The sequence below is a fragment of the Pyrus communis genome, chromosome 3 (genome assembly GCF_041283825.1).
Source record: "Pyrus communis isolate YQ-2024b chromosome 3, ASM4128382v1, whole genome shotgun sequence".
In the NCBI taxonomy this organism is placed as follows: Eukaryota; Viridiplantae; Streptophyta; class Magnoliopsida; order Rosales; family Rosaceae; genus Pyrus; species Pyrus communis.
In genome coordinates this window covers 30,203,884-30,231,618 of record NC_142567.1, presented here as the reverse complement: position 1 = coordinate 30,231,618, position 27,735 = coordinate 30,203,884, and the positions used below count along the sequence as shown (strand labels likewise).

The 27,735-nt window shown below is 38.6% G+C and overlaps 3 protein-coding genes and 1 pseudogene across 12 annotated transcripts; all 4 read left to right on the top strand.

The window, feature by feature from the left end:
* The first annotated feature begins 880 nt into the window (after window positions 1-880).
* On the top strand, window positions 881-4,321 carry LOC137715850 (putative serine/threonine-protein kinase PBL16). Its single transcript, XM_068455200.2, has 6 exons — window positions 881-1,480; window positions 2,467-2,774; window positions 2,864-2,999; window positions 3,086-3,222; window positions 3,476-3,599; window positions 3,798-4,321. The coding sequence occupies exons 1-6, from the start codon at window positions 1,417-1,419 to the stop codon at window positions 4,175-4,177; spliced, it is 1,149 nt and encodes a 382-aa protein (XP_068311301.1). The 5' UTR covers window positions 881-1,416; the 3' UTR covers window positions 4,178-4,321.
* Window positions 4,322-4,912: 591 nt separating this feature from the next.
* LOC148698313 (LIM domain-containing protein HDR3-like) lies at window positions 4,913-6,043 on the top strand (annotated as a pseudogene). The gene has a single exon (XR_015960407.1). The product of XR_015960407.1 is annotated as an LIM domain-containing protein HDR3-like (transcript).
* Window positions 6,044-16,682: 10,639 nt separating this feature from the next.
* Window positions 16,683-20,961, top strand: LOC137714914 (chaperonin 60 subunit beta 2, chloroplastic). 6 transcript variants are annotated; one of them, XM_068454075.2, is made up of 15 exons: window positions 16,683-16,979; window positions 17,309-17,542; window positions 17,637-17,762; window positions 18,100-18,237; window positions 18,315-18,410; window positions 18,556-18,798; window positions 18,886-19,120; window positions 19,291-19,460; window positions 19,556-19,633; window positions 19,723-19,794; window positions 19,900-20,004; window positions 20,122-20,214; window positions 20,292-20,384; window positions 20,498-20,624; window positions 20,710-20,961. In XM_068454075.2, exons 2-15 carry the CDS (start codon window positions 17,315-17,317, stop codon window positions 20,721-20,723), a joined length of 1,818 nt encoding a protein of 605 aa, XP_068310176.1. In that variant the 5' UTR covers window positions 16,683-16,979; window positions 17,309-17,314; the 3' UTR covers window positions 20,724-20,961. The 6 variants fall into 6 exon arrangements, with proteins under 6 accessions (XP_068310176.1, XP_068310175.1, XP_088548008.1 ...); XM_068454074.2 differs by having other exon boundaries at window positions 16,696-16,974; XM_088691885.1 differs by having other exon boundaries at window positions 16,799-17,156.
* Window positions 20,962-22,667: 1,706 nt separating this feature from the next.
* LOC137716295 (pumilio homolog 12) lies at window positions 22,668-27,666 on the top strand. 4 transcript variants are annotated; one of them, XM_068455733.2, is made up of 9 exons: window positions 22,786-23,155; window positions 23,343-23,393; window positions 23,947-25,664; window positions 25,851-26,013; window positions 26,245-26,408; window positions 26,498-26,756; window positions 26,977-27,091; window positions 27,201-27,244; window positions 27,330-27,666. In XM_068455733.2, the coding sequence occupies exons 3-7, from the start codon at window positions 24,028-24,030 to the stop codon at window positions 27,082-27,084; spliced, it is 2,331 nt and encodes a 776-aa protein (XP_068311834.2). In that variant the 5' UTR covers window positions 22,786-23,155; window positions 23,343-23,393; window positions 23,947-24,027; the 3' UTR covers window positions 27,085-27,091; window positions 27,201-27,244; window positions 27,330-27,666. The 4 variants fall into 4 exon arrangements, with proteins under 4 accessions (XP_068311833.2, XP_068311834.2, XP_088548007.1 ...); XM_088691881.1 differs by having other exon boundaries at window positions 23,004-23,155; window positions 26,923-27,091; XM_068455732.2 differs by having other exon boundaries at window positions 22,668-23,393.
* Window positions 27,667-27,735: the final 69 nt, after the last annotated feature.

The window sequence follows — 27,735 nt, the reverse complement described above, 5'->3', positions numbered from 1 at the left end:
TCTCTTGTTTGCATTTTTCAAAAGGTGTGAATCAAAATAATTTTAGCGATTGTATGTTTACATTGTTACAAGTTAGAATAAATTTCAACAAATCACTTTAAATAAACCTCTTGTTTGTATCATTTAAACGTTGTACTAAACTCGCACCCTTTCAAAATCTTGTTAGCCAAGATTAGAGGAGAAATAAATTAATAAAAACCATTTCCTGATAATTGGGAGAAAGAAAATATATTTGACTACAAGATTTGTGTCCTGCATATTACTTCACATTATCACTGTAGGTCCAGCTATAAAAGCGAAGAAACTAGTATGTACTCGTCTTTAAGCTGACTCAAATCTTTTCCCCATTTTTGATGCCTCTTTGAGCAAGTTATGGTTAAAACCCAAATGAAACGTGTTGAGCTTTTTTTTTATTTTTTTATTATTATTTTTTTAAACATACTTGATTTTATGCTCGTGAGATAAGATCATTATCCACAAATTGCTCCAAAGTGGGTGGTTATTGTGTTAATACTAGGCTCCATAAAGTTTCTCTAAGAGCTTTTTTTTAGTACGCTAGTTGAAATAGAATAAATTGCAGCAAATCATTGTGAGTTTACCATGACGATTATGTTTGATTTATCAAGCGTGTTGGCTTGTGATGTTACGTATTGGCCTTGTGCGGCTAAAGATCCTTGGCACCAGGAGGAAAACCTTATTTTATTCATGCTGGTGTCTTGTTGATGTGGCCTTTCCTAATTTTGATTGATGGGCTATGAATGCAAATTTGTCCTTAATTAGCAGTAACATAAAAATGAAAGTTAGGTAAAGTCAGCAGCAGCTTGACTCGCAAACTGCCTATTGGGTACTAATAAAGAGTGGGAGCAGAAGAGGCCAAAACAAATGAGGAGGCATAGATGGGCTAAAGTGAAGAGGAAGAGAAAGAAAAGAGATAATGTGCTGGAGAATGATGGAAAAAGAAAGACGGGTGGGAATTGAAATCCACCATGGACGCGCACTAACAAGTTACAAGAACGCACAATACATCTTTGAATCAAAACAAACACTAAAAAATAATAAAAAAACTCTCTCGACTAATGTGGGCCCATTTCTGCCATGGCCGAGAACCAGCACCCACCTTAACCCCCTCTTCCCTTCACTCCATCATTACCTTACCACCAAGAAGAAGAATTCTCCCTCACTCTTTCTCCTCCTTCCTCATTCTTCAACAATTTCAAACTCACAAGAATAAAACAATTTCCCCACTTAAAGCTCTCTCTTTCACTCTTTTGGCTCTGCTTTTGGAATTTCATTTGTCTTCCTTTTCTTTGCTTTTCATTTGGGGGTCTGGATCCAATTCATCCTTGTGGAGTGGTGATGAGTGGTTGGTGAGGAGGGAGTGGGGATTTGTGGGGTTGTTTTCTGGTTTTGGAAATAATGGGGAATTGCTGCTACAGGTGGGAGCCTTCTGTTTACAGAGTCTCTTCCAATGCAAAGTCAGGTTAGTCCCCATTATAAAGCTTGCTTCTTTTTTCTGCTTTTTTTTTTTCCTAATTAGATTAATGAGAGATTAGAGTTGAACCTCACCTTGGTTCAATATTCAAATGATCAAGCTCTGTTTTGGATCCTCATGTATAATTAGTAAATTAACTTCTGTGCTGGTTCCTCCTCATGCAACAGGAATTTCAATTCATTAATCAAATTGATAGACTCTCAAATGAAATTGGAAATCAAGGTTGCAATTTTTTAGGATGATTTACATAACCATATGCAAAAAGATCATTTTTTTACTCCTTGGACTGAGTTATACCGAAAACCCAATATTGAGCTGATTCTCTAATTTTTCATTACCATTTGCTGATATTGAAGTAGGTAATACTGTTTTTGTTGGATTCTCTATGTACTCCTTTATGTTTTGAGAAAAAAACAAATGAACAAGAATATGCTTTTTCACCTTTTCTACATGGCTGGTTGAAAAGGTGATGGATTTACCTTTCCTGTAGGAAAGTGGATATTCCACATTGCCGGTGCCTTGTTTCTTATCTTGACTCTTGATAGTATGTCTGTTCATTCTAACGAGTTTTCAAAAGCACATCCTTTCTAGGTTCAAACTGTACTTTACGGGACCATTAATCTTTTAGCTTCGTCCTGGTCCGTTCGACGATGATCGAAGATTTATCTTTACCCTCTTGTATACAATTGTATCTAGAGCTAAACTTGCATAGGAGACTAAAAGATTACACATTTTGCTATAAAATATTAACTTTGGTTTGTAAAAAAGAATTGCATGTTACTTTCAAAATGTTGATAGTACATACTCTACTGTGCCATGCCAGGGATTTATATTTTAATTGTTTTTCTTTGTTCTTTCTATATGATGAACTTTCAAGTTAGTTGTGGTGGGAAACAAGCTTTGATGTTTGCTTGTTGTCGGATAGGATTTGGATGGTCGGATGTGTCATGTTATGCTCTCAATTTTCTTTTCAGAGTCCCCAAAAGACCAGAGCCCATCAGTGAAACATAGGGAAGATGATAGTAAGTTACCATCAAATCCTGAAGAAGTTGAGATCCTACGTCGTGATTCAGCTGCAAATCCTTTGATTGCATTCACGTTCAGTGAACTAAAGATTATCACTGCAAATTTTAGGCAAGATCAGATGTTGGGTGGCGGAGGATTTGGAAGTGTGTATAAAGGGTTCATTACTGAGGATTTAAGAGAGGGGATCGACCCCCTTCCGGTAGCTGTTAAAGTTCATGACGGTGATAACAGTTATCAAGGACACAGAGAGTGGCTGGTAAGCTTTGTGTTCTACCTTTTAACTCATTAAGAAGAATAAAGAAAAGACAGAACATCAGTTTCATTAAGATTTTTGTGCATTTCTAGGCAGAAGTCATATTTTTGGGGCAGCTTTCGCATCCAAATTTGGTAAAGCTCATTGGATATTGCTGCGAGGATGAACAGAGGGTGCTGATATATGAGTATATGGCTCGGGGCAGCGTGGAAAACAATTTATTCTCAAGTAAGTATATAAGTATTTTCTATCCCTCTTCTTCTATATGGCTGGGGATTAAGTCTTATCTCACATGCATATCTCCCTTTTTACAGGAGTGTTGCTTCCTCTGCCATGGTCCATAAGGATGAAGATTGCATTTGGTGCAGCTCAAGGACTCGCCTTTCTCCATGAGGCAGAGAAACCTGTCATCTATCGTGATTTTAAGACATCTAATATTCTGTTGGATCTGGTTAGTATACTTGAATTTTTTTTTTAAAGAGAATAAATTACATCACTTGGGACATATACCAATTACTATATCAGTTGCTCTAGTCTTGATTTCCGAATTCAATCCTGGTATAAATTGTATTCTCCATTGGTCATAAGAAAATCATGGATTGATGGAGTGAGCAGATTTCAGTTACTGCAGCACACGTATCATTGATCTTCTGAGTAATTTCAATCAGATTATAATTGCACCTTCTTTGCATGCCTCAAAACAGGACTATAATGCAAAGCTCTCAGACTTTGGCCTTGCAAAAGATGGACCGGTGGGGGACAAGTCTCATGTTTCTACACGCATAATGGGGACATATGGATACGCAGCACCGGAGTACATCTTGACGGGTAAGTTCTGTTACAAATTTAGACACGTCTTTTGGGAATTAGGAAGGTCCTTCGTAAACCACATGGAGATGAAGTCATTTCTTTGTTCCCCATAACATCCAAAATCAGGATTGTGTTGTTAAAATCGACAGTTGAACTCATATTGGGAACCAAAGATCATTTGACATAGTTACTATATATCCATCTCCCTACATGCAGGCCATCTAACTCCTAGAAGTGACGTTTATAGCTTTGGTGTTGTTCTTCTTGAACTTCTGACCGGTAGGAAATCTTTAGACAAGTCACGGCCAGCCCGGGAGCAAAACCTTACTGACTGGGCTCTCCCGATGCTAAAGGAGAAGAAGAAGGTGCTCAACATCGTTGATCCGAGACTAGAAGGAGATTATCCTGTTAAAGGAGTTCAAAAGGCAGCCATGCTAGTATATCATTGCTTGAACCGAAACCCAAAAGCAAGGCCTCTAATGCGAGACATTGTTGACTCTTTGGAGCCTCTGCAGGTCCCGGAGGAAGTTTCTGATAAAAAAACTGTAACCCAGTTTCCGGATGCTGAAACTAAAAGAAAAGAAGAATCACTGTAACTGACATGCATGTGATGTTTGGTTTGTTAGCTTCATCTGTGTGCGTCTGAGAAAAGATATGGCTTTTGTGATGATAATTTGTAATTGAATTATTGTAATTTTGCGTAAATATCAATCTAAAAGCATACATTCTCTTGTTGATAATGTATTATTACTTTGATTGAATATTCATTTGACAAAAACACACGCACACTAGCGTTATATACAAATACAAGAGCGATCTAGCAGTCACAAGTGAACAAATTCCATGTTCAAAATCCCCATAGCATGAAGAGAAGACTCTTTTAATTACCTGATGATTTCTGCACGCCAATATATGATGTCGTATATGGTGGTGAAGGTACGGATATACGTTGTAGCAGAAAGAGGGGCCAACACCTCCAGATCCATGTAAAAATCGTATGCTATTAATCGTACCTTGAAATGATCAAGTCACCGTGGAAAAGTTGCAGCTATTTACAGTCGACGGTACGTACAGACAAACAGCAGTCATAAAATTTGTAATTTGGTTTCAATAACTATTATTTAAACAGGATTTGTTCTATATGTAAACGACCTTATTTAAACAGGATTTGTTTTATTTTTTTCCTAGTTTCCACCTACTTGTTCTAGTATTTTTGGCTTACTCACTTTCCTTGCGATTAAGGTCAGCTGTGGTTTTACTAATCCTAGCAGGCTAAGGACTAGTGCCCTATATATCATATATCAAAATATTACTCTACACTTGTATTTCCAATCATATCAAATTATCAATCAAGAAATATACAAAAGTACCGTTGTCACACATGAACATATTCATGGTTCAAAATCCCCGCCAACCAAAAATATGCGATGTTTGTCACAAATATAATCAAGAGGAGCCGGAGCCTAGCGCATTTTGGGGGCAAATATGCTGTGCGGAACATTACAACGATAACACTCCACTGTGTCGTGAATGCCTTAGATTTAAGCAAGGAGACAGTACAGAAGAATATGTGTACCTCGGCGATGGCAGGAAACTTTGGTCGGATTGCTATGTTATTGAAGCCGTGCGTGCATTTTTATATGTCACTTGATTTCGATGAAGAAGACATTCCTATTTTAATGGTGGATCAAGATGAGTTAAACAGAGTCAACAGACTATATGAACCATCACACGACAAGCCTAAGCCTGACGGCTGAATGTTATCAGGTCCTCCCTTTCCTACCAACCCTATCGTGACAATTCAAAGATGTTCAAAACGTGGAGAAAGATTCAAGTGAAAAAAAAGGTCGACAAGTTAACCATGCTGCAATATTTACCGGGAATTTTCAGGTGCGATAAAAAGGTGATTAGTTTAGTGATTAGGTTTCTCCTGAACAAGGCACTGATTAGAGTGATGCTTTTGTTCGGACAACCAGATGTGGTCATAGGTGGGATCTTGGCACATGAGATGATGCATGCATGGTTGGCGTTGAGGCTTGGACTTCACAGGAAATTGGAAACATGGGTTGAAGAAGGTATTGCTGTGTAATGGAATACATGTGGATGGAATGGTTTTGTTTGAGTGGTGCCGAGTACTTCTCATACAAAACCAAAGAGCAGGTGCAATATACAGTCGAGGGTTTAGGCCGGCCATGCATGGAGGCTGTTAAAACATATGGCTTGCATGCTACCCTGGAGCATATCGTTTCAACAGGAAGTCTACCTAAACAAGATGATCACCAAGATCAGATGGAAACCGCTTTGCTATCTAGTAAGATTGAATGATGATTTGTAACTGATGCTTCGAACTAATGAATTCCTTTTCTGCCAAAAAAAAAGAAGAAAAACAAAAGACTCAGTTTATACTGGTTCGACTTTGTAAATCAACTATAATTAAATGGGAGAATACAAGATAATGTTTAATCACTCCTAAATCCAAAGTCCCGAATGCACATCCAAGCTCACACCCTCACAGTAAAAGGAAAAAAAGAAAGAAAAGACAAATGAGAAACTAAAGATGGAGGAACTTTTGTCTCTACTAATGCTTCTTAATCTACAGTCGAGCACCCAAAATAGCCAAGAAACAATCTTCCTTTTGGAACGATCCACAAGATATCCCCTGCTTTTCTTACCCAATGTCTCCCGTCTCACATCAGTGCAACTATATCCCACACAATAAGCACCAAGCAAACGAGAGAGACAACACCAGGCGTCCCGAGAGGAGTGTATGCAAGTCCTTCCCCAACTGCAATCCAACCAGAAAGTAACTACGTGGGGAGACTCGATCAATTGGGTTCATTTCAAGGCCCAAAAAGTAGACAACATGGAATTTTTTATACATGAGTGTCTGCCTGGACATATAAAACAACTTAGCAAAAACTATATGCAATAGATTTCAATTTTCGATTATAGCCCAAAGCTTGTTACCTGGTGATTTCTGCAATATATGATGTGGAAAATGTTGGTAAAGGTACGTAACTACGTAGATGTGTTCTATCAAGAAAAAGGAACCTATTATGCTGTGATATGAAGCAAAGACCTTGTTATAATAAACTGGAAGAACGAAAATGGATCAACACTGTCAAGATCCATGTAAAATCATATGCTATTATCGAGAATTTCGACAAGCCATTCCGTACCTTGAAAACTATTCATTTTCAAATATCACATGCTGCAATAGAGAGTGTTACCTTCATATTTTTCCTTATTACTACTCAACCATCTTTGTTCCGTTTCTATAAATTTTCTATGGAATCAAGACTTGCAGACTGTGCTGAACGCATAAGAAGTGGGCATTATTCAAATTATGATAAACATTGAAAGCATCAGAAAAAATTTAACTTCAAAATGAATTTATTTATAAGTTAATAAATAAGAACCCTTAGCTAACATCATGAATTAGTTTGAAGCTACACTGTTATGTTGGAATTTTTAAGTTCATATATATCATTGATTCATTCTGAAGTTTGAGAATTCAAATGTCCATGTATGCAATTCAAGAATCTGTCCAGAAAATACAACAAACCAAAAAAATATCAGTCCAAAATCTTCAAAAGGATAAGAGAAAGAAAGCAGTTACATATTAATCGATCAACCGTGTGACAGACAATTGCCTAGAGTAGGGGTATTGTAACGGCAGGTGCACTGAATGACGGCTCTGAGATTGGATATTAGCATTCAAAATTAAATATCAGATTTTATTGAACTGTGATGGGATATATCATTGCTGAAATATCAAGAAATTTCTTTTAACTTGGATGCAGTCAAGAGAAATTATTGAATTTGGTGAGTTGATAAGTTGAGCAGCTCATTGCAAAATCAGCACTGAATGAATATTATAAGTCAATTCCAAAGATTAAAATTAAAGAGAAGGAGGAGCTGCCCTTGATTCTGGATTGACAAGTAGAAGGATAAACAATTGTGGAACGGCAGTCACCATACTTTAAAAAGAAAAAAAAGATTACCCTTGATTCTGATATTTGGAATGTGAGAAATCTTGGGCCATTCTGTGCCACTGTCCTTGGTGCATCTTTGCTCCAGAAGAGGACATGCAAAATTTATTAGTACTTGCAATTTGGTGAGGCGTTGCATATCTTCAACTGTTGGTAGACGCAAGAGATTCTTGCACCATCGAATAATGAGGTTTGTAAGGGATGTAAGGTTCCCCAACCACTCTGGCAAAGCATCCAGCCCGGAAAAATCATATATCAACAAAAATGTTAGGGAGTTGAAGTGTTGAATTTGTTGGGAGAGACTTGAGCTTAGGCCACCCCGTCATGCATAATCTTTTAGGGTGCAATAACCTAACTTCAATATCAGGGAAGGACTCAAGCTCCTCCCAGTATCCATCAATGATTTGCGAAGCTTGTTAAGTTCAGATCTGAATCTCCATGCAAGAATGATTTCTTGAGCAGCAAGCGAAGTCATTTGTCAGTATTCCCTCGGCTGAAAAAGTAAGCAGAGATTCTATTGCCACCGTAGTTTCCTTCCATAACTGCACAATACAAAGAGAACAAAATGAATACTAATCCACCATTATTTGTTATGAAAAGTATAACGAGATTGAGTAAAGTCATAAGAACCAAAAGATTGGAATTTTCTGTATATTATTGATATGAACGGGGAAGTAAAATATATACACAGATTATACATGATTAACTCCATGAAAGGAGTTGACTTCCTAACTGAGTAAATATACATAAGGCAAATATACAACAATCAGGGATTTGATTCGTAGATTTCTGAACACTCCCCCTTAAGTTGGAGAGTGAATGTTGTGAAGTCACAACCTATTTTTGAGAGAATTGAAGTTATCGCTTCCTAGTGCCTTCATGAATATGTCAGCCAATTGAATTCGTGAAGGAACATAGGAGGCAGAAATTAATCCAGCTTGTAGCTTCTCTCGAACAATGTGGTAATCAATTTCGATATGCTTTGAGTGCTCATGGAAAACTGGGTTCCCTGCAATGTGGATAGCAGCTTTGTTGTCACAATAAAGGGCAATTGGTTTATCTTGTAAAACCTTCAAAGCACAAAGTATGTATTGCAACCAAGTTAGCTCTAAACATGTGGTTGCCATTGCCCGGTATTCTGCTTTGGCTGAGGAAGGAGAAACATTTTATTGTTTCTTCGACTTCCAGGAAATGAGAGCATCACCCATAAACACGCAGAATCCTGTGACTGATTTCCTTGTTGCCTTACACCCTGCCCAATCTGAGTCACAGTAGGCTTTTAAAGAAAGGTCATTAGTAGCCGGAAATAACAATCCCTGACCTGGACTTCCTTTAATGTATCGCAAAACCTGCAAAGCTGCTTGTAGTTGAGGTTTCCGAGGCTGATGCATATATAGACTTAAGGTTTGAACCGAATAAACTATGTCCGGTCTAGTAGCTGTCAAGTAGATTAATCGACCCACCATTCTTCTATAGTGGATTGCATCATGAAGTAATTCACCATTATCAGGAGTAACCTTTAAGTGCTGCTCCATTGGAAAAGTTTCCGGCTTTGCGCCAAAAAGTCATGCATCTTGTAAGATATCCAAGGAATATTTGCGTTGAGATACAAATATACCTTTCTTAGAACATGATAATTCCAATCCCAAAAAATACTTCAAGTTTCTAAGGTCTTTGATGCGAAATTTTTTGAGGAGAATGGGCTTCAAGTGTTCCATATCTTGAAGATTGTTTCCTGTGATAAGGATATCTTCAACATATATGAGAACCACAGTGAAAGAACTACCTCAGGTTTTTGTAAATAATGAATAATCTACCTTGGACTGTTGAAATCCAGCTTGTTGAGCACTGAAAAACTTGGAGAACCAGTTACGAGAGGCTTGTTTGAGACCATACAAAGACTTGTTGAGCTGACACACCTAGTAATCCCTCTGTCGGCGAAGTCTGAGATGAGGGTCCATGTACACCTCATCGTGCAAGTCGCCATGAAGAAAGGCATTTTGAACATCAAGCTGATGAATAGTCCAATTGAGAGAAGCAGCGACTGCGAGAATGCAACGAAGAGTGGTGAGTTTGGCAGTTGGGGAAAATGTCTCAATCTTATCGACGCCTTCGATTTGGGTGTAGCCCTTTGCCACAAGACGAGCTTTGTAGAGTTCAATGGTCCCATTGGAATGATATTTGATGTGCTAAACCCATTGGATACCCATTTGCATCCAATGGGTTTATGCCCCGTAGGTAAAGGAACCAACGTCCATGTATTATTCTGTTGCAAAGCATTGAGTTCGGTAGTCATGGCCTGCTGCCAATTGGGGTTTGCGGTAGCTTGTAAATAATATGTGGGTGCTCTATGGCCTGAGATAGTAGCTAAAAAAACACGATTTTGCATGGATAGTTGAATATGAAACAAAATTTGATAATGGATATTTCGTACCTTTAACAGGAGATGGTGGTTTGTGGGTTTGAGTAAAGTGTCTAGTAGGAGCAGGCAAAAGAGGAGATGATGGACTGGGATCGGTTGAATTGTCATGTGGAAAGGTAGGAATTGTTGATTCATGGAGAAAGGGAGGAGAAGTGGTGGAAGAGGGGGTGGGGTCCGTATGGGTGGTAGCCACTGAATCATGAGATAGAGGTGTTAGTGTATGAGCGGAAGGTGAAGAAATAATGTGCGGGGTGATGGCCTATGAATCATGAGATGTAGGTGGTGGTGGATGGGTAGAATGTCAGGAAATAATGGGTGAGGTGGTGGCATCTGACTCATGAGATGTAAGTGGCGGTGGATTGGCGGATGGAGAGGAAATAATAGGTAGGGTGGTGGAGCCAACATATTGACTAGGAGAATAAGGGTGAACTATGGGTAAAACAATTTGTGAGTTTTGATGGTGGTCTTCTGGGGTTAGAGATGCGTAGGGAAAAATATTTTCATAGAATTTCACATCTCTACTAACAAGAAATTGTTTTGTCTTCAAATCATAAAGCTTATATCCCTTTTGACCTATTGGATTGCCAACAAAAATACAACGATGGGCACGTGAATCGAATTTTGGTAGTGGTTGAACAACATAGCATAACAAAGGCACCCAAATACCCTAAGATGACCGAGCTTGGGGGATCGATTGTATAACCCCTCATAGGGTGACTTATCTGATAGTAATGGAGTGGGTAGCCTACTGATAAGATAAACTACAATGAGAAAACACTCCCCCCAAAAAATGAGAGTCAAATTGGCTTGGAAGAGCAATGCACAAGCCACAATGAGAATGTGGCAATGCTTGCGTTCAACTACTTCATTTTGTTATGGAGTGTAAACACATAAACGTTGAAATTCAACCCCATTATCAAGGAAAAAATCTCGTAATGAGAAAAATTCGGCTCCATTATCAGACCTTATTGCTTTGATGGGGGCACTAAATTGACTACGAACAAAGGTGACAAAGGATTTCATAAGGGATTGTGTTTCGGACTTATGGTCATCAAAAATATCCAAGTGCACTTGGTGTAATCATCAACAATGGTAAGAAAGTACCGTGCCCCAGAAGTAGATTTAAGTTTGTGAGGACCCCAAATATTATAGTGTAATAAAGCAAAGGGCACATTATAAGAGATGGAACTTAATGAAAAAGGTAATCTTGTCTGTTTAGCCATGGGACAAACATCACAATTATGTTCATAGAAGCAGACCAGAATGAAACAAATTGGAAAGTAATTTGAGCCGAGCTGGTGAAGGATGACCAAGGCGTTGATGCCATATACTGGATGTGTGGGAAACATGACATGAAAAGGGGGTTGTGAAGGTTGTATTTAGTGGTGACATGTAATAAAGACCTCCTCGCTGTTTACCCAAGCCGATTATCCTCTCTTACCCAAGTCCTGTAAAACACAAAAGTCAGGAAAAAGAATGACACAACAATTTGAGGATTTAGTGACTTTGCTGGCAGACACCAAATTAAGACGAAATGAGGGAACCCAAAGAACATTGTTCAAAGTGATATTCTTGTCATAAAGTATTGAGCCAATTGTAGAAATAGGAGCAGATGACCATGTTGGAGTTTGTGGCCAAGTGGACTATCCTCCAAAATGCCTTTCGGCTAAAGAAAGAAAGAAAACATCTTTCCTTGTTTCAAGGAGGAAACAAGGGAAAAGTAAGGAGAAAAAAAGGGAAAAGCAAGGAGGAAAAAAGGGAAAAGTAAAAGGAAAAAGTTTTGGTGTCTTAAACACCCGTGAGGGCTCATTTCGGTTTAAAAAGGAAGAAAGAGCAGAGAGCTCATTTGCCTTTGCAGAAAAAAAGAAAGGAGAAGAAAGAGTTCTTTTTTGCAGAGAGCAAGGGCAAGGGTGAGAGAAATCAAGAGAGCTAGAGTGAAAGATCTCTTGTGAAAGAACTCTTGGTGTAGAGTGAGGCTCTTGGGAAAATTCTGTGAGTGGGTGTACAAGGGATATGGGATTGGGTTATGTCGATTTAACTCATGTGTAACTTGTACTGTTTTTTTTTTTCTCATAGTTAAGAGCAATATCTCTCCGAGGACGTAGACAGGTTTTTGCCGAACCTCGTAAATTTCTCGGTGTCTTTATTTCTTGTATTTTAAACTATTCAACTGTGTGTGATTTTGGTGAGGTTGTAATCTGAATCTCGGTTCCGCACTAACGAACGGGCCAAGGCACAACAATTGGTATCAGAGCTTGGTTGGAAGCTTTGGTTCATTGAAGGTTCAAATTTATTATTCACCATGATGACTACAAACATGTCGTTTTCAGTTGAGAAGTTTAATGGGAAGGGCAGTTTTACTCTCTGGCAGATGAGAGTAAAGGATGTCTTAACTCAACAAGGCTTGGTTAGAGCTTTGAAGGGAAAAGATGGGAAGCCTAAAGAAATGACAGATGACCAGTGGGAGGAGCTGGAGTCACGTTGTGTTAGCACGATTCGACACTGCATAGCTGATAACATTATCAACAATGTTATGGATGAAGATTTTGCGCCTGCACTGTGGGAGAAGTTGGAAAAACTCTATATTGCTAAGAGTTTGACCAACAAGTTACATCTGAAGAGGAAGCTGTACAAGCTGAAGATGGATGAAGGCGGGAATCTCATGGACCACATGAATGTGTTTAATGGATACTTGGATCAATTGAGGAAAGTTGATGTTAAGGTTGAGGAAGAAGATAAAGCCCTCTTACTTCTTACCTCACTTCCAGATTCGTATGAGAATCTTGTGACAACCTTATTGCATGGAAAAGATACAGTAAGTTTGGAGCAAGTGCAGGCTTCTTTGGTGTCTTATGATACACAAAAGAGGAAGACCATTGTTGATGGTGGGCACGAGACTGCTTTAGCTGTTCAAGGTTGGAATCATGGAAGAAAATTGGGAGGAGGATTTAAGAGAGACAGCAGGTTCAAATCAAGCTCCAAAGGCAAGGGACCACAATGCTATGACTGTAAAGAATTCGGGCATAAAAGGATAAATTGTCCTTTGAGAAAAAGAAAGGATGATCTTGGTCCAGGTAGCAGCAATTTTGTGGCGGAAGACTTCGAGTATGCCCTCTAGGTACTCGAAGCAACACATCTCCTGGTGATGTATAGTTTCAAGTGTTGCAGAGGTTTTGCAGCAGGTGGAGCTATGAGATTCACAGGTGATGAGATGGTCCTGAAGAATGAGAAGTGTGAGGAATGTTTGTCTGGCTCGACGGGTGTTGCTGGAAATGGGTGCACTGACAAGTTTCCAAGTTACAAACAATGAAGAGGAGGAAAACCTGCTGGAGGAGACGAGGATGTGTCGAGATCCTGTCTGAAGCTAAATGTTTTTTTGCTTGCAGCAGCTGCACATGCATTGGCAGTGACTGAATCAGAACAGGACCAATGAGGTTGATTCAGAGTGTGCATGCTGGTACGTAAGGCCAATGGACTTTGGTACAGCTTGGCCAAGGTGGAGATTGTTGGAGTTTGTGGTCAAGTGGAATATCCTCCAAAATGCCTTTCGGCTAAAGAAAGAAAGAAAACATCTTTCCTTGTTTCAAGGAGGAAACAAGGGAAAAGTAAGGAGAAAAAAAGGGAAAAGCAAGGAGGAAAAAAGGGAAAAGTAAAAGGAAAAAGTTTTGGTGTCTTAAACACCCGTGAGGGCTCATTTCGGTTTAAAAAGGAAGAAAGAGCAGAGAGCTCATTTGCCTTTGCAGAAAAAAAGAAAGGAGAAGAAATAGTTCTTTTTTGCAGAGAGCAAGGGCAAGGGTGAGAGAAATCAAGAGAGCTAGAGTGAAAGATCTCTTGTGAAAGAACTCTTGGTGTAGAGTGAGGCTCTTGGGAAAATTCTGTGAGTGGGTGTACAAGGGATATGGGATTGGGTTATGTCGATTTAACTCATGTGTAACTTGTACTGTTTTTTTTTTCTCATAGTTAAGAGCAATATCTCTCCGAGGACGTAGGCAGGTTTTTGCCGAACCTCGTAAATTTCTCGGTGTCTTTATTTCTTGTATTTTAAACTATTCAACTGTGTGTGATTTTGGTGAGGTTGTAATCTGAATCTCGGTTCCGCACTAACGAACGGGCCAAGGCACAACAGACCAGTGGGTAAATTAACTGAAGGCATGGAAGAACTATGTGTTCGAGTGAAAAGAGAAGAGTCGGATGCAATGTGACATGTCGCACCACTATCCAAAATCCATGTATTAGAAGATACATAATTAATTGATGAAAACTCACAAAAAAATACCCGACCTGCTATATTTGCAAATGCATTGCAATTTTCTGATTTTTGTAATTTTACCATGGATATAACTGCTATAAGCTGTTGAAGTTGTTCTAGTGTGAGCCCAGCAAGCAGTTTGAAAAGATGTGTCCGCTGATTGGAGATAGAATTGGAGTTGATGTTTGAAACTCACTGCACACTTTATATATATCTGTCTTCATTATCGGCTGCGTGCTATCGTAGATAGAATTTTCTCCCATTCCCATGATTAAATTGTGATTCAAGGCAAGGGAAAAAAAAATACATATATATATATATCTCACTCTTGAAAGCTTCAAAAGCACATGAACACAAAAAGGAAAATTAGGAGCCACCATGAAGGGGCTCTGATACCATCATAAGGACCAAAGGTTTGAAATTTTTTGTATATTATTGATATGAACGGGGAAGTAAAATATATACAGGGATTATACATGATTAACTCCATGAAAGAAGGAGTTGACTTCCTAACTAAGTAAATATACAACAATCAGGGATTTGATTCGTGAAGATCGATCAACGCAGACATACAGACAAAGAGTTTTTTTTTTTTTTCTTTTCTGTAGGTAGGAGATGATGATCTGTTGCTTCCAATCCAAGAAAGCTAGCTATCACATACAGAGACTTGAGTGTGTGTGTGTGTGTGTGTGTGTGTGTGAGTGTGTGCGCTTGTAAGTTTGGAACTTTCATAAATTGAGAGCATAGATTATATCTCCTTCACACGTACTTACAACCAGAATTTGAAATTAACAACTCAGCCAGCCTAAGACTCGGATTATATATAGCTAGATTTGACCATTGTGATTAACATTTTCTTTCTAAAAAAACGAAACATTCCCAATTTTGTTTTCTATAATGACCGTTTAAGGTAAATTCAATGTGTGAACACGGAAATTCTAGAAACAAGAACATGTATACAAAATAATATTTGTGTTTAATGATTTTGGAGTTACGATCTCTCTCAAATTTGGTCATCTGATTCGATCTCCGTAAGATGTAGATTTGTTGATCCAAGGGCCGTCGAGCCTTGATCTTGGATGAACGGTTAGAAGTTTCTTCAAGGGCCTTTGGGGCTTTGATCTTGAAGTTTGATGGAAGTTTCTTCAAGGGCCTTCGGGATCTGATCTTGAAGTTTTGATGGAAGTTTCTTCAATGGCCATTGGGCTTGATCTTGAAGGTTGATGGAAGTTTCTTCAAGGGCCTTGTGGTTTGATCTTGAAGGTGGGCCTCAAAGATTTGGGGAAGAACGAAGAGAGCTTTCTCGATCCTTCGGAATTCTTGGGAATTTTGGATGCTTGAGAGCTTTGGAGTTTTAAAGCTTCAAGGATTTAGGGAATTCTCTTCCAATTTGAGAGTAGAGAAATGTATTTGTGAATTCCTTGATGGGTTTTGAGAATGAATCACCACCACAAATTTTCTTGGTGAAGTGAGTGGTGGTTGTAGGTGAAGTAAGTGGATGTTGTAGGTGAAGTAAGTGGATGATGTAGGTGAAATGAGTGGAGGTTGTAGGTGAAGTAAGTGAATGATCTAAGTGAAATGAGTGGATGTTGTAATTTTAATGCATTGGTTAACATTTATTTTACCGAAATTTCAATGTCTACACAATGACTTCACAATGGTTAATGCTGGAAAAAAACCATTCGACTAATGCATCGATCTTAACTTCAACTGGGATCAAACATTATTTCATTCAATATTCTTTAAATCTAATAGATAGAGAAGTGGCGTTTGAAACATCACTCATCATCTAAAAACATGACTAGTTTGAGTTTAAAAAGGAGAAATGATGTCCACATTAGTCTATAGATTAAACAATTAAGGTGTCAAATCATTCCCTGACAAAATGAGGTCGTATTTTTGTGTTGTTTGTTTTCAAATTGAATAGCATAAAATTCATTTGGAATCTGTCTACTTCATTTATAATTTATTTATTTGATTATTTTTCCCTTTCTTTTTTTATTTTAAATGAAATGACACAACATAAATGATGTGATATTTCAAGTAGATATATAATACTGAGAGGATTCTTTCCGGATCCTTAAATCGTGTATGTTCATTGTATATCGTGCGATCAGTTTTCGTCATGTAGTATTTATAAAATAAAAATATTTAAAATAATTTTTAACTATACGATATACGATGAACGAATACGATTTGAGAATCCTATGATCCTCACAAAGAGGATCCTGAGCTCATTCATATAATACAAGCAAAGTGTTGCGTAAGAAGAATATCCATGTCCTTGTGGGAATATCTGTATAAAAAGAAAATTCCAAATCCACTAATGTAAGTGTAAACCCCTCTTCGTTGCCATACAAGGACCCATCAATATCTTGAGACAAACAAAAAGCCCAAGATTTAAATTATTTAAGCCCAATACCCCCAAAGCGTCATTCAGAGTTCTGGAGTGTTTGTAAGGAGGACGAACGAAAAGGAATCGGACGATCCAGATGGAGTTTGGGTCTGGAAGATTCAAGAGCTCAAGGGTGGGGAGTGGGTAAACCTAACGCTCGCTGAGTCGCCAATATAACATAACATTTGCCTCGAGCTCTCAGTCCCTTTCCTTGTGCTCTCTTTTGGGCGTTTCTTATCCAAACCCACCAAAACCCTCAAGACTTTGCTCTCCAGTCTCCCTATCTACCTAAACCCTAAATCGACTCTTCTTCCACTCTGCTGTTTGGCTCTCAGGTGAGGTGATTCATCTCTTCAACCTCTCTCCCTTTCTCTCTCTTGAAGCTCTGTTACTCAATTGTGCTCGTGTTTCTGGTGCTTTTGAGAGGCGGCTTGCTGTCCTATATTCTCTGTTGTGCGCCATCAGTATCAATTGACCCCTTTTCATTTGCAGCTTGTTTTCTTTTGTTTTGTTTTGGGTTTGTTCTTTGCTCCATTTGAATCCAATTCACCAGTATTTTAATCATCCATTTCATTTGAAATCAAAAGACATGAAATTGGTTTTTTCAATTAATTGAATACAGATGAATTTGATTTTTTCAATAATTGCATGTGCTACTGAATTTGACAGGGGTAGATGGCATCCACATTTGCAGCCATGACTTCAGTTGGTTCCTTGGCTGCTCCTAGTGGCCGTGTCGTTGACAGAAAATTCGACAGCTTGTCGTCTCGTGCTTCAATCTCTTCATTCTCTCTCTCTAGGAGGCAAAATGTGGCTATGAGGAGGACACGGGCTCCCAGGATCTGCGCCATGGCCAAGGAATTGCACTTCAACAAGGACGGCTCTGCCATCAAGAAATTACAGGCGAGTCTTCTGAAGAGCAAGGCTGTTAATTTGTTTCCATTCTGTGGTGTCTCTTATCTTACGTGCTCTAACATATAATCTTATTCTTATACAGACTGGTGTCAACAAGCTCGCCGACCTTGTTGGGGTTACACTTGGTCCAAAGGGAAGGAATGTCGTTCTAGAGAGCAAGTATGGCTCCCCCAAAATTGTTAACGATGGTGTAACCGTCGCAAAAGAGGTTTATGATCCTTTCTTTGTGTCACATTTTTGGAGGGAACAAGTTTAAAGCTTTCAAGTGTTCTCCTCTTTGCTTTTATATGTTGTAGTTCTGAGCACATAAACTTAGATTCCTTTATGTTTTGAGCGTCAATGTTTCTTTTAGCATTTCAAGATGTAGTGTGAGATGAGACATGAGAGCAGCACGTTGTGAGTTTGGCAAAGCATATGAGCTAAATGAAGTCCTTTTTTGGTTGGATAGAATACTGAAATGAAACGTATTCACTTTGTCCAAGAGTTTGCAATTTTGAATTTAGGGCAATTTTGAGATTATTAACTTTGTCCTTTTCTGCCTAAAGGTTGAGTTGGAGGACCCTGTTGAGAATATTGGAGCTAAGTTAGTGAGACAGGCAGCTGCCAAGACTAATGACCTAGCTGGTGACGGTACAACCACTTCTGTTGTTCTTGCACAAGGTCTTATTGCTGAAGGTGTCAAGGTTTGTACCGTGGTCTTTGTGATTGCATTGGAGAGAGATTGTGTGAAAACTTCTGTTAACTGAGTTCAATTGTTCAGGTGGTTGCAGCTGGGGCAAACCCTGTTTTAATCACACGTGGCATTGAAAAGACCACCAGAGCTCTAGTAAATGAGCTTAAGTTGATCTCCAAAGAGGTAGCTTAAATTTATTTCCGATTTTTACAGTCTCAACCCTTGACCATGTGGTGCTAGCCTACCATTATGATTTCCTTTGTTTCTTTGCATTGCTTCATAATCCTTAAATCTCCTCAGAACGAGAAAAGTTTACAACTCATTGCAGGTTGAAGACAGTGAGCTGGCAGATGTTGCAGCTGTTAGTGCAGGAAACAATTATGAAGTAGGAAACATGATCGCTGAAGCTTTGAGCAAGGTGGGTAGGAAGGGTGTGGTGACCCTTGAAGAGGGAAAGAGTGCTGAGAACAGCCTGTATGTTGTTGAGGGAATGCAATTTGATCGTGGTTATATCTCACCTTACTTTGTCACTGACAGTGAGAAAATGGCTGTTGAATATGAGAACTGCAAGGTAACATATCCTTTTTCCCTGGGTGATGGAAGTTTAATTTTCAATGTGTTATTTGTGCCTCCTAATACAAGAGTGGGTTTTGTGCAGTTGCTTCTTGTTGATAAAAAAATTACAAATGCAAGGGACCTTATTAACATTTTGGAGGATGCTATTAGAGGAGGATACCCAGTTGTAATTGTTGCAGAAGACATTGAACAAGAAGCTCTTGCAACTCTTGTTGTAAACAAGCTAAGAGGAGCTCTTAAGATTGCTGCCCTTAAAGCTCCCGGGTTTGGTGATCGCAAGAGCCAGTACCTTGATGACATTGCTATTCTAACTGGAGGTACTTTTACGTCTAATTCATTTTTTGGTCTCAACTCTTGCCTAGGTGTCTTGTCTGCTAATAATTCATTACTTCCTCCTGTTTGAATGGAGCGCTGGTGTAACGTATGAGTCTCCTTTATTGTTTTCTGTTTGTAATGTGATATTGAGATACTATTAATTTGCTTATAGGAACTGTCATCAGAGAGGAAGTAGGACTCACATTAGAGAATGTTGGAAAGGAGGTCCTAGGCCATGCTTCGAAAGTGGTTCTTACAAAGGATACCTCCACAATTGTTGGTGATGGAAGTACTCAGGAAGCAGTTAACAAGCGAGTTGCCCAAATTAAGAACCTCATTGAGGTGAAACCCTCTTTCTCCTTCTCTCAAAAAATGCTTATGGATGTTTGTCATTCTTGATAGTCTTATAGCCTTAACAAGTTAAACAATTAATGCAGGCGGCCGAGCAGGACTATGAAAGAGAAAAGCTTAATGAAAGGATTGCAAAACTATCTGGTGGTGTTGCTGTTATACAGGTAAGTTTCGAAATACACGTAGACAATTTGGATTATGATGTATTGCAATGGTAATTCATTTGTATGAACTTTTTCTTGAATTTTCCAAGGTTGGAGCACAAACAGAGACAGAGCTGAAAGAAAAGAAACTGAGAGTTGAAGATGCTCTGAATGCAACAAAGGTAACCCAACTCTAACTAAATCTTTTCATATTAAATCCCTGTTAAGTTTTCTTTCATCTGCGCATTAAAGCACCATCAAAATTTAAATTGTTGGTAATTGTCCAGGCAGCTGTTGAGGAAGGTATTGTTGTCGGAGGTGGATGCACACTTCTGAGGTTAGCATCAAAGGTTGACGCAATCAAAGATACTCTTGATAATGATGAAGAAAAGGTACCATATCTGTTGATTATTGAACTCCCCCAATCTTTTGGGGTTTGACTCAGAAGAAGATTCTGATTATGACTGAAACTGTATTGAATGTTGGCTCAAATCAAATGGTGATTGCAGGTTGGAGCAGATATCGTTAAAAGAGCTCTTAGTTACCCTCTGAAATTAATCGCCAAGAATGCTGGTGTAAATGGAAGTGTTGTCAGTGAGAAGGTATTCTTTCGTTTGGCTCAATATAGAATATACTATGCTTAGTATCTGAATGCTATGTTTGTTGTCTCTTTTTTCAGGTGCTTTCAAGTGACAATCCGAAGTATGGATACAATGCTGCCACTGGAAACTATGAAGATTTAATGGCTGCTGGAATCATTGATCCAACCAAGGTGAGTTTCTGTGCCGAAGCTGTGTTAGATGTTACCTATTATTGACTTCCAGGAATATAATTGAAATCTCATTTACATAATTTACTGAAATTTTGATTCCTTTTATTGTTCAGGTGGTGAGATGTTGCCTAGAGCATGCATCCTCTGTTGCGAAAACTTTCTTAATGTCAGATTGTGTAGTTGTTGAGATTAAAGAGCCAGAGCCTGCAGTGCCTGCCGGCAACCCCATGGACAACTCAGGTTTGTAGATAATCTAGGGCTCTCTATTCCGCTTTTGTCTTTGTCAAAATGCAAATTTGCCAACTTGTTCCTTTTGTTGTGACAGGCTACGGTTACTAAAGTTGATCGAGAATGAGTACGATCTGAGGAAGAGGAGCGAACAAGATCAACCTAGAACCCTAGACCCTAGACGATGGCCACAATTTATTAGAACGATAGTATTTGAATGGAAGAAATTTTTTGTATACATAAAGGATTCCGGTGAGGTTAGCTCACGGGAGTGCGGCGGATGTTGAATTCCTGTTCAGTGTAGCAATCACTGCAAGTATAATTTGAATGGAAGAAATTTTCGTGCCAAGAGTGTTTGTATTCTTGATTAGTTTTGTTTCGTTTGAGTTATTGATAGTCTTTTACATTGAATGGTATGTTCAAAAGAGGAAAACAAGCTCAACGGAGTTGAAAGAGAATGGTTAGGCTTGGGCCAAATAATTTTCAAAGGATAAGTGAGACTGGTAAGACGCATTTAATGTTGTAGAGTGATTAGGTTGGTGTTTTTACCACGCATGTTGAGTTTTGAACCGATTATAGACTGTTGACGGTATTGTAGGCTTGTTGCTCTCATCTTACAAGGTCATAATCTAGTGGGAAGTCTGTCTAATCACTAATTAGTCAATGTGTGGTTGCTTCCTCCGACCCTACGTCAGTTGCTTGGAAATGGAAAAGCAACAAATATCGAATGTGGAAAATAAGATCGATCTATAGTCCAATCATGTGTTTTTATAAACGACAAAGAAGAAACATTTCTTCATAATTTTTACTTTTTTGGTGACTTGTTTTTGGTCAAGATACTTTTTACTCACTAATCTAAATTTTTGAGATATTTGGTAAGGATTTAATATGGAAATGAAGAGTAATTATATGTGGAAGATGTTATGGAAGGGATAATATAATAGTGATATGTGAATGAATTATTGCTACAATAATAAACAGTTAATAATGATCCGCTTGTTCCGCCTCTCAGTCAGTCATTCCAACTAGCAATTCCAACTAAATTCTAGTGAGTCAACTAGTCATCTTTCACACACTCTATCTCTTCTCCAGAAACTATACAGCTTTGGGTCACGTCCACGCATCAAATTGAATTTTTGATATGGCCATTGGCCACCCTTCTCCTCAACTCCAATGCAACTATTAGTAAGATTTTAATTTTTACAGCCTTGTTTTTCCCCTTCAAGAAAAAGTATTCAGAGATTCACCATTGTACAAAGAAGCGATTTTCTTACCCTCTTTTTTTTTTTTTTTTTTTTTTTTTTTAGTTTTAGCTATTATATTGAATAAATCAAAGAGAATTAATGGACATGATTGAACAACGGTGTGTTTAAGGTCAGATCACAAAAAAAAATGTTTATGTCAAAAAAGAAGAAGATGCGTTTATCTTTACCCTTGTATAATACACCGTGGAGCTACTATTAGTAGTGCATTATCTTTCATAAATTATATATCAATTTCAAGCGCATAGCTACATAATTAAGGTGAAGTAGGTATATACACTAATGTAATGTGAACCCAAAGGTTGTTTGCTAGTTGTGGCGATGGGCCCCCTTCCCCTTATATGCACAAAAAGCTAAGGCAATAAGGCACGTATGACATTGCCAATTCATAATGTTATATAATTTGGTAAGAGATGCTAAATTGGGTAACAAGTTGACGCACCAAGAGAAATATACTCTTTCTATATGTTTTTACTCACTCATTATCTCTTACTCTTGGGATGGTGGATCGAATGGTGTGGGATAGCCTCCCTACTTCAACAACCACAAGGTTTTTATTTTGCTTTTATGCTTTACTTTTTAATTTTTAGTGGGTAATTGTAAACCTCAATTATGCCAATTGATAGATCGATGTATTTGTCCTTTTAAATTCGAGTTCGAATCTCCCTTCAAGTATACTAAAATGACATTAGAATACTAGAATTAGAAGACGAACCAATTTCTATGTCTTATACTGCTTTAACTACAATTAAAAGGAGGCCAATATAATAAGCACATTGAAAAGTGATTAAACAAAAACAAAGTGGGTGAGAGAGGGGAGGCATATGAGATGATATATAGAACATGGAACATGGGATGTAACATGCCATAAAACAAACAAGAATAAGAAGCATTCCATCCCCGCATTTTCCATTTTTACATTTTTCGTCCAATTCATGCATGAAAATGGCACATATGGGCGATTGAAGTTGGTGGTGTTGCCAAATGGCCATCTCTTTTCTCCTTTTCGAAAACTTCTCTCCTTCTCCTTGACGCCGCCTCCTTCTCCCTCACCCCACTTCTCTCCACTCCTCAATTCCTCTCTCACCAACACCACTTATTAACACACACACACACTGTCACTCCCTTTGCACTCCCTTTTATTTTAATTACCCAAAACACCCTCTTTCTCTTCTCCAATTCTCTGCCCAACACTCTCTCTGTATATGCCTCTGTTTTCTCTCCCACTCCGATTCTCCACTGCCACCCCTCATTGCCCTTTTTTTTCCTCACTCCTCCCCCGTACGTCTCTCCCTCCTCTTTCTTCTTTTGTTTGGATTTCCTTATTGGCTTCTTTTTCTTCTGCATTGTTCTTTTGCTGTGTTCACCCGCACCTCATATTGTTGCCTTTTTCTATTTTGATATATTGATTGTGAAGTTTTCATATTTTTTTTGTTCTGAATTATAAATTTGGCGTCTTGATGATCAGGATCATCTGGGTTTTCTCACATTTGATCAGCTATCGAATTCGGGTATTCGGGTATGTTTCTTTCTTTTTATTTAATGGGAATAATTCAAAGCAATCGGATTGATCATCCATTTTCTTTGTTTCGCACGAAATAATCGAGATTTAAAAAAAAAATTAAAAAAATTTAGTTGAAATTATGTGATCATCCTGCTGATGATCCTCATCGTTTTCATCGTTTTCATGCATTGTGTGGACTCTGTTTCTGGACTGAGAGCTGACATAACGGCACTGATTGATTGTTCTTTTTTTGTTTAATGGAATGTTGTCCTAATTTAAAAAAATAATTAAAATATAAAATAAATAGTTGTAAAAATGGTGTATTTTCATGATCAATTTCTCTAGTGGGAGGGGATTTAGCAGATTGAAGTGTCTTTTCATTTCAAATTGGAATTCTGGTGTGGTTTCTGTTTGTAAAATGCGGGTTATTTTTAATTTGGATAAATATTGTAGGACCGTGTCTTGAAATTGATAGTTTCGAGAGCGTTGGTTTTGTATTTACTGATTTTTTAATAATGTCATGTGTGTTTATTTTGAGTTGTAATATTAAATTCTTGCTGGATTGAAGGGTTTATCTTGGGAATTTGCTTGCCTGCTATTGCTTGCTCTGTCTGGCAGAGTGCATTGTTAAACGAACTGCAAATACGACATGGAAGAAGGAAGAACTGAACTAGAGTTTGATGAATTTGAGAAGCTTCTTGGTGAGATACCAAATGTTACTTCTGGGAACACACATTCTGATGAATCTGGAACAAAGAATGCGTCATTGTCTCCCATCTGTGTGAACTCCTGCAAAGGGCCATTGAGTGAAAAACTCCATAACAATGGGAGGATAGATGGGGGGAAGAACTCGGCAAATAAAATTCAGAAATCACCTGTGAAAGGGGTTCAACAAGATGTAACAAATCTACCCGATGATCAATCCTTAACGTCTGCTCTCGCAGGACTGAGCTTCAACGGTGCAGTGAATATGGAAGCTGGGAGTCATGTTGAAAATAGTAAATCCTTGCAGAACTACTCCTTTTCAATGAATGGCCAAATCCCAAACAGCTTAAAGACACAGGTTTCAAATATGGATACGCCGGTCATGGTTGTTCCCTCTTTCCAAGCACCAAATAACATACCTTGTGGATTTTATGAGTTTGATGCGATAAATGCAGGCCAAGAAAGTTCAAATATGTCAAAGTTCAATTCTGAAGAGCTTAAGAAACCGCAGGCTGCCTATTCACGGCCCATTGAAAATTTATCTCCTGGTGTTCCTCAAGCTCCTGCAGTGCAAGGTTTTCATTTCCTTTCTAATGTGCCTGCTCCTGGTCTGCAGTTTCCTCTAACATCTGATCATCAGCAGCAATTCTTTCTTGATGCACAATCTCGTATTCCTTACCTACATTCTCAACAGCTAAACCAGAATCAAATTAGTTGGAGGAACATGGAAGAGGAGCAATACTATAGGATGCAGCAGCGATATGTGTACTTGCAGCAGCTTCATGATCAGCGGTTGGAAGCTCAGCATCTGGTTCAAGGGAATGGGAATATTGCAAGCAGGCTCACGTGTCCATCCCCAAGGCACCCCCATTTTGAGGTGCCACTTGAACAATCTAATCAAGAACAAATATGGAACAATTATGTGGTTCCCAGGGGTCCACACCAATCAAATCCCTTTCTTTCATACACAGATTGTAATGGCATTCAAGTTCTTGACAAGGTGGGAAAGCAGAGTTTTCCTGAGAAGATTCTAACACGATCACATGGGATGAACACACTTAAAGCTGTGAAGTTCGGTGCTATTGGAACAGATGAATCACTTACGCATGTTAGCCAGAATGGCAAAGCTCTCCCAAACGGTCATTTCCGGCATGCCTTATCTACTCAAAATACCGGATGCTTTCAATTGGATAGTTTGAACACATGGGGTATGTTCCCTAGTTTAATGCATCTTAAGAATACAGATATGAAGGCGCTACCTCAGAAATATACTGATCTGAAGACAGTGCCTCAGAAATATAACTCCATGGATGAAATTACTGGAAGAATTTATCTAATGGCTAAGGACCAGCATGGTTGCCGCTTCTTGCAAAGAAAGTTTTCTGAAGGCGCCCAAAAAGATGTCGAAAATATTTTTTCTGAGATCATTGATCACATTGTTGAGCTCATGACAGACCCTTTTGGGAATTACCTCATTCAGAAGCTGCTTGAAGTGTGTGATGAGGATCAGCAAATGCAAATTCTTCATTCAATCACTAAAAAGCCAGGGGAACTTGTTAGGATTTCATGTGATATGCATGGGTTTGCTCTCTCTCTCTCTCTCTCTCTCTCTCCCCCCACCCCCCCCCCCCCGCGCCTATATATGTGTTTGTGTGTGTGTGAGTGTGTGTGTCCTCACTCGCTTGTGCATGCGTGTGGGTTATAATTTATCCGCTGCATGTTTTTACTATTTTGATATGATGAAATTGGGGTTCTTCCCAACCACAGGACTCGGGCTGTTCAAAAGGTTATTGAAACCCTCAAAATTGCAGAGCAGTTTTCCATGGTTGTTTCATCGCTAAAGCCAGGGATAGTGACTTTGATAAAGAACACAAATGGAAATCACGTTGCACAGCGCTGCTTACAGTATTTAACGCCTGAATATCATGAGGTAAAACACATAGTACTTTGAATTATTTTTGAAGTTTATGAGCACATGGGTGTTGCTGATGTGGAGATTTTTTCTTTCTCTGTGCAATGTTGCAAGCGTGATGACTTATTTGTGTCTCTTCTTATTTGTTGTCGGTTGGTTTAACTCAGAGTACCTTACTACATGAATCAGTCTGTAAATTCATTAAATCATGTATCACGGAATGAAAGATGGCAATGGTTTCTTTTGCAGTTTCTTTTCACAGCTGCAACTACTAACTGTGTAGAGCTTGCAACTGACCGCCACGGTTGTTGTGTGCTACAAAAATGCCTTAACCACTCGGATGCTGAACAAAGAAACCGATTAATCTGCGAGATTACTTCAAATGCACTAATCCTTTCTCAAGATCCATTTGGGTACTCTCTTTTCACCCCTCCATTTTCAATGTCCTTAATTTAATACATCATTAACATGGTACGATATCCACGTCATCTTTTGTTTGCAGGAACTATGTTGTGCAATTTGTCTTTGAACTTCAGCTTCCGTGGGCAACTGTAGATATTCTTGACCAGTTGGAGGGTAATTATGGGGATTTGTCAGTGCAGAAGTATAGCAGTAACGTGGTTGAGAAAAGCCTGAAATATGCAGATGAAGAGCGTCGCACGCGCATTATTCAGGAGCTGATAGAAAATCCGCGCTTGGATCAAGTCATGCAAGACCCTTATGGAAATTATGTTGTCCAAGCAGCTCTCAGTCAATCAAAGGTAAAGTATTATAGTACATCTTACATTCTATTTCGTGGTTTAAATGAAATTCCTGTTCTTTTACGACGAATAATCAAATTAATAGTTGTGCATTTAACAACAAAATACAAGTGAAGTGATCATACGGCTCTTGATCATTTTTCTAATCTCTTTTTCTTCGGGGCAGCGATGAGGTTTTTCTATGCTTGTCCTTCTGAAATTCTCTATGCTGTTTGAGCAGGGAATCCTTCATTCTAAATTGGTGGATGCAATAAAACCTCATGTGCCTGTTCTTCGGACCAGTCCTTATGGGAAGAAAATCCTCTCTAGCAACATTTTGAAGAAATAAACTTTTGGTATATTGAGACAATATCTTCTTCTTTGACATAGCATTCAAGCTTTATCCATTTTCATTCCTTTGGCATAGCATTCGAGCTCATCGATTTTCTTTTTTCCACATTGTAGGTTTTGATTCGTTGAAAGAATCCCTGTATATCTGTAATAAGCAGGTGAAGAAAAGCTCTAGTGCTAAAAGGTTTCAGTTTTGACCAGATGGAAATTGAATCTTATTCTTTCTGGTTTCTCTCTCAACAGGTTTTGACAATGCCAGAGCAAATCTCGCAGCAGCACACGAGATGGATATGTTTGTAGATTAGCGGATTCGTTTTTGTCCCGTTTCTTTTGGCATAGGAATAAAAAGGAATATGTGAAGATGAAGATGTAGAGTTGTTTGAGCTATGGGGAAACTGTACCATGGTTGGAATTGGAAGATGGAGCAGTGTGTATCTTACTTCTATAGATTATTACTACCAGAAACATCTATGCTTCATCTATGTTTTTGTTGTGTACTATTAGTATTTATTCAGAAACATCGTGTTGCTGTTTATTAAAACCTTATTATGTTCTAACTTAACCGTTGATTTTTTGTTAACGTTAGGTCTTCTATTGCTAATATTCGTCTTCCTTCTGTTGCTAATTTTCTGGTTATTATGGGACTAAC

Bases quoted from the DNA above. Each gene is read 5' to 3' on its own strand.
- LOC137715850 (XM_068455200.2), top strand. From the start codon at position 1,417: ATGGGGAATTGCTGCTACAGGTGGGAGCCTTCTGTTTACAGAGTCTCT. The intron at 2,775-2,863 runs GTAAGCTTTGTG...GTGCATTTCTAG, and splicing joins AAGGACACAGAGAGTGGCTG to GCAGAAGTCATATTTTTGGG. The intron at 3,000-3,085 runs GTAAGTATATAA...CCCTTTTTACAG, and splicing joins GGAAAACAATTTATTCTCAA to GAGTGTTGCTTCCTCTGCCA.
- LOC137714914 (XM_088691882.1), top strand. From the start codon at position 17,315: ATGGCATCCACATTTGCAGCCATGACTTCAGTTGGTTCCTTGGCTGCT. The intron at 18,238-18,314 runs GTTTGTACCGTG...TCAATTGTTCAG, and splicing joins TTATTGCTGAAGGTGTCAAG to GTGGTTGCAGCTGGGGCAAA. The intron at 19,634-19,722 runs GTAAGTTTCGAA...GAATTTTCCAAG, and splicing joins GTGGTGTTGCTGTTATACAG to GTTGGAGCACAAACAGAGAC.
- LOC137716295 (XM_068455732.2), top strand. From the start codon at position 24,028: ATGGAAGAAGGAAGAACTGAACTAGAGTTTGATGAATTTGAGAAGCTT. The intron at 26,014-26,244 runs GTAAAACACATA...TTTCTTTTGCAG, and splicing joins TAACGCCTGAATATCATGAG to TTTCTTTTCACAGCTGCAAC. The intron at 26,757-26,976 runs GTAAAGTATTAT...CTGTTTGAGCAG, and splicing joins CAGCTCTCAGTCAATCAAAG to GGAATCCTTCATTCTAAATT.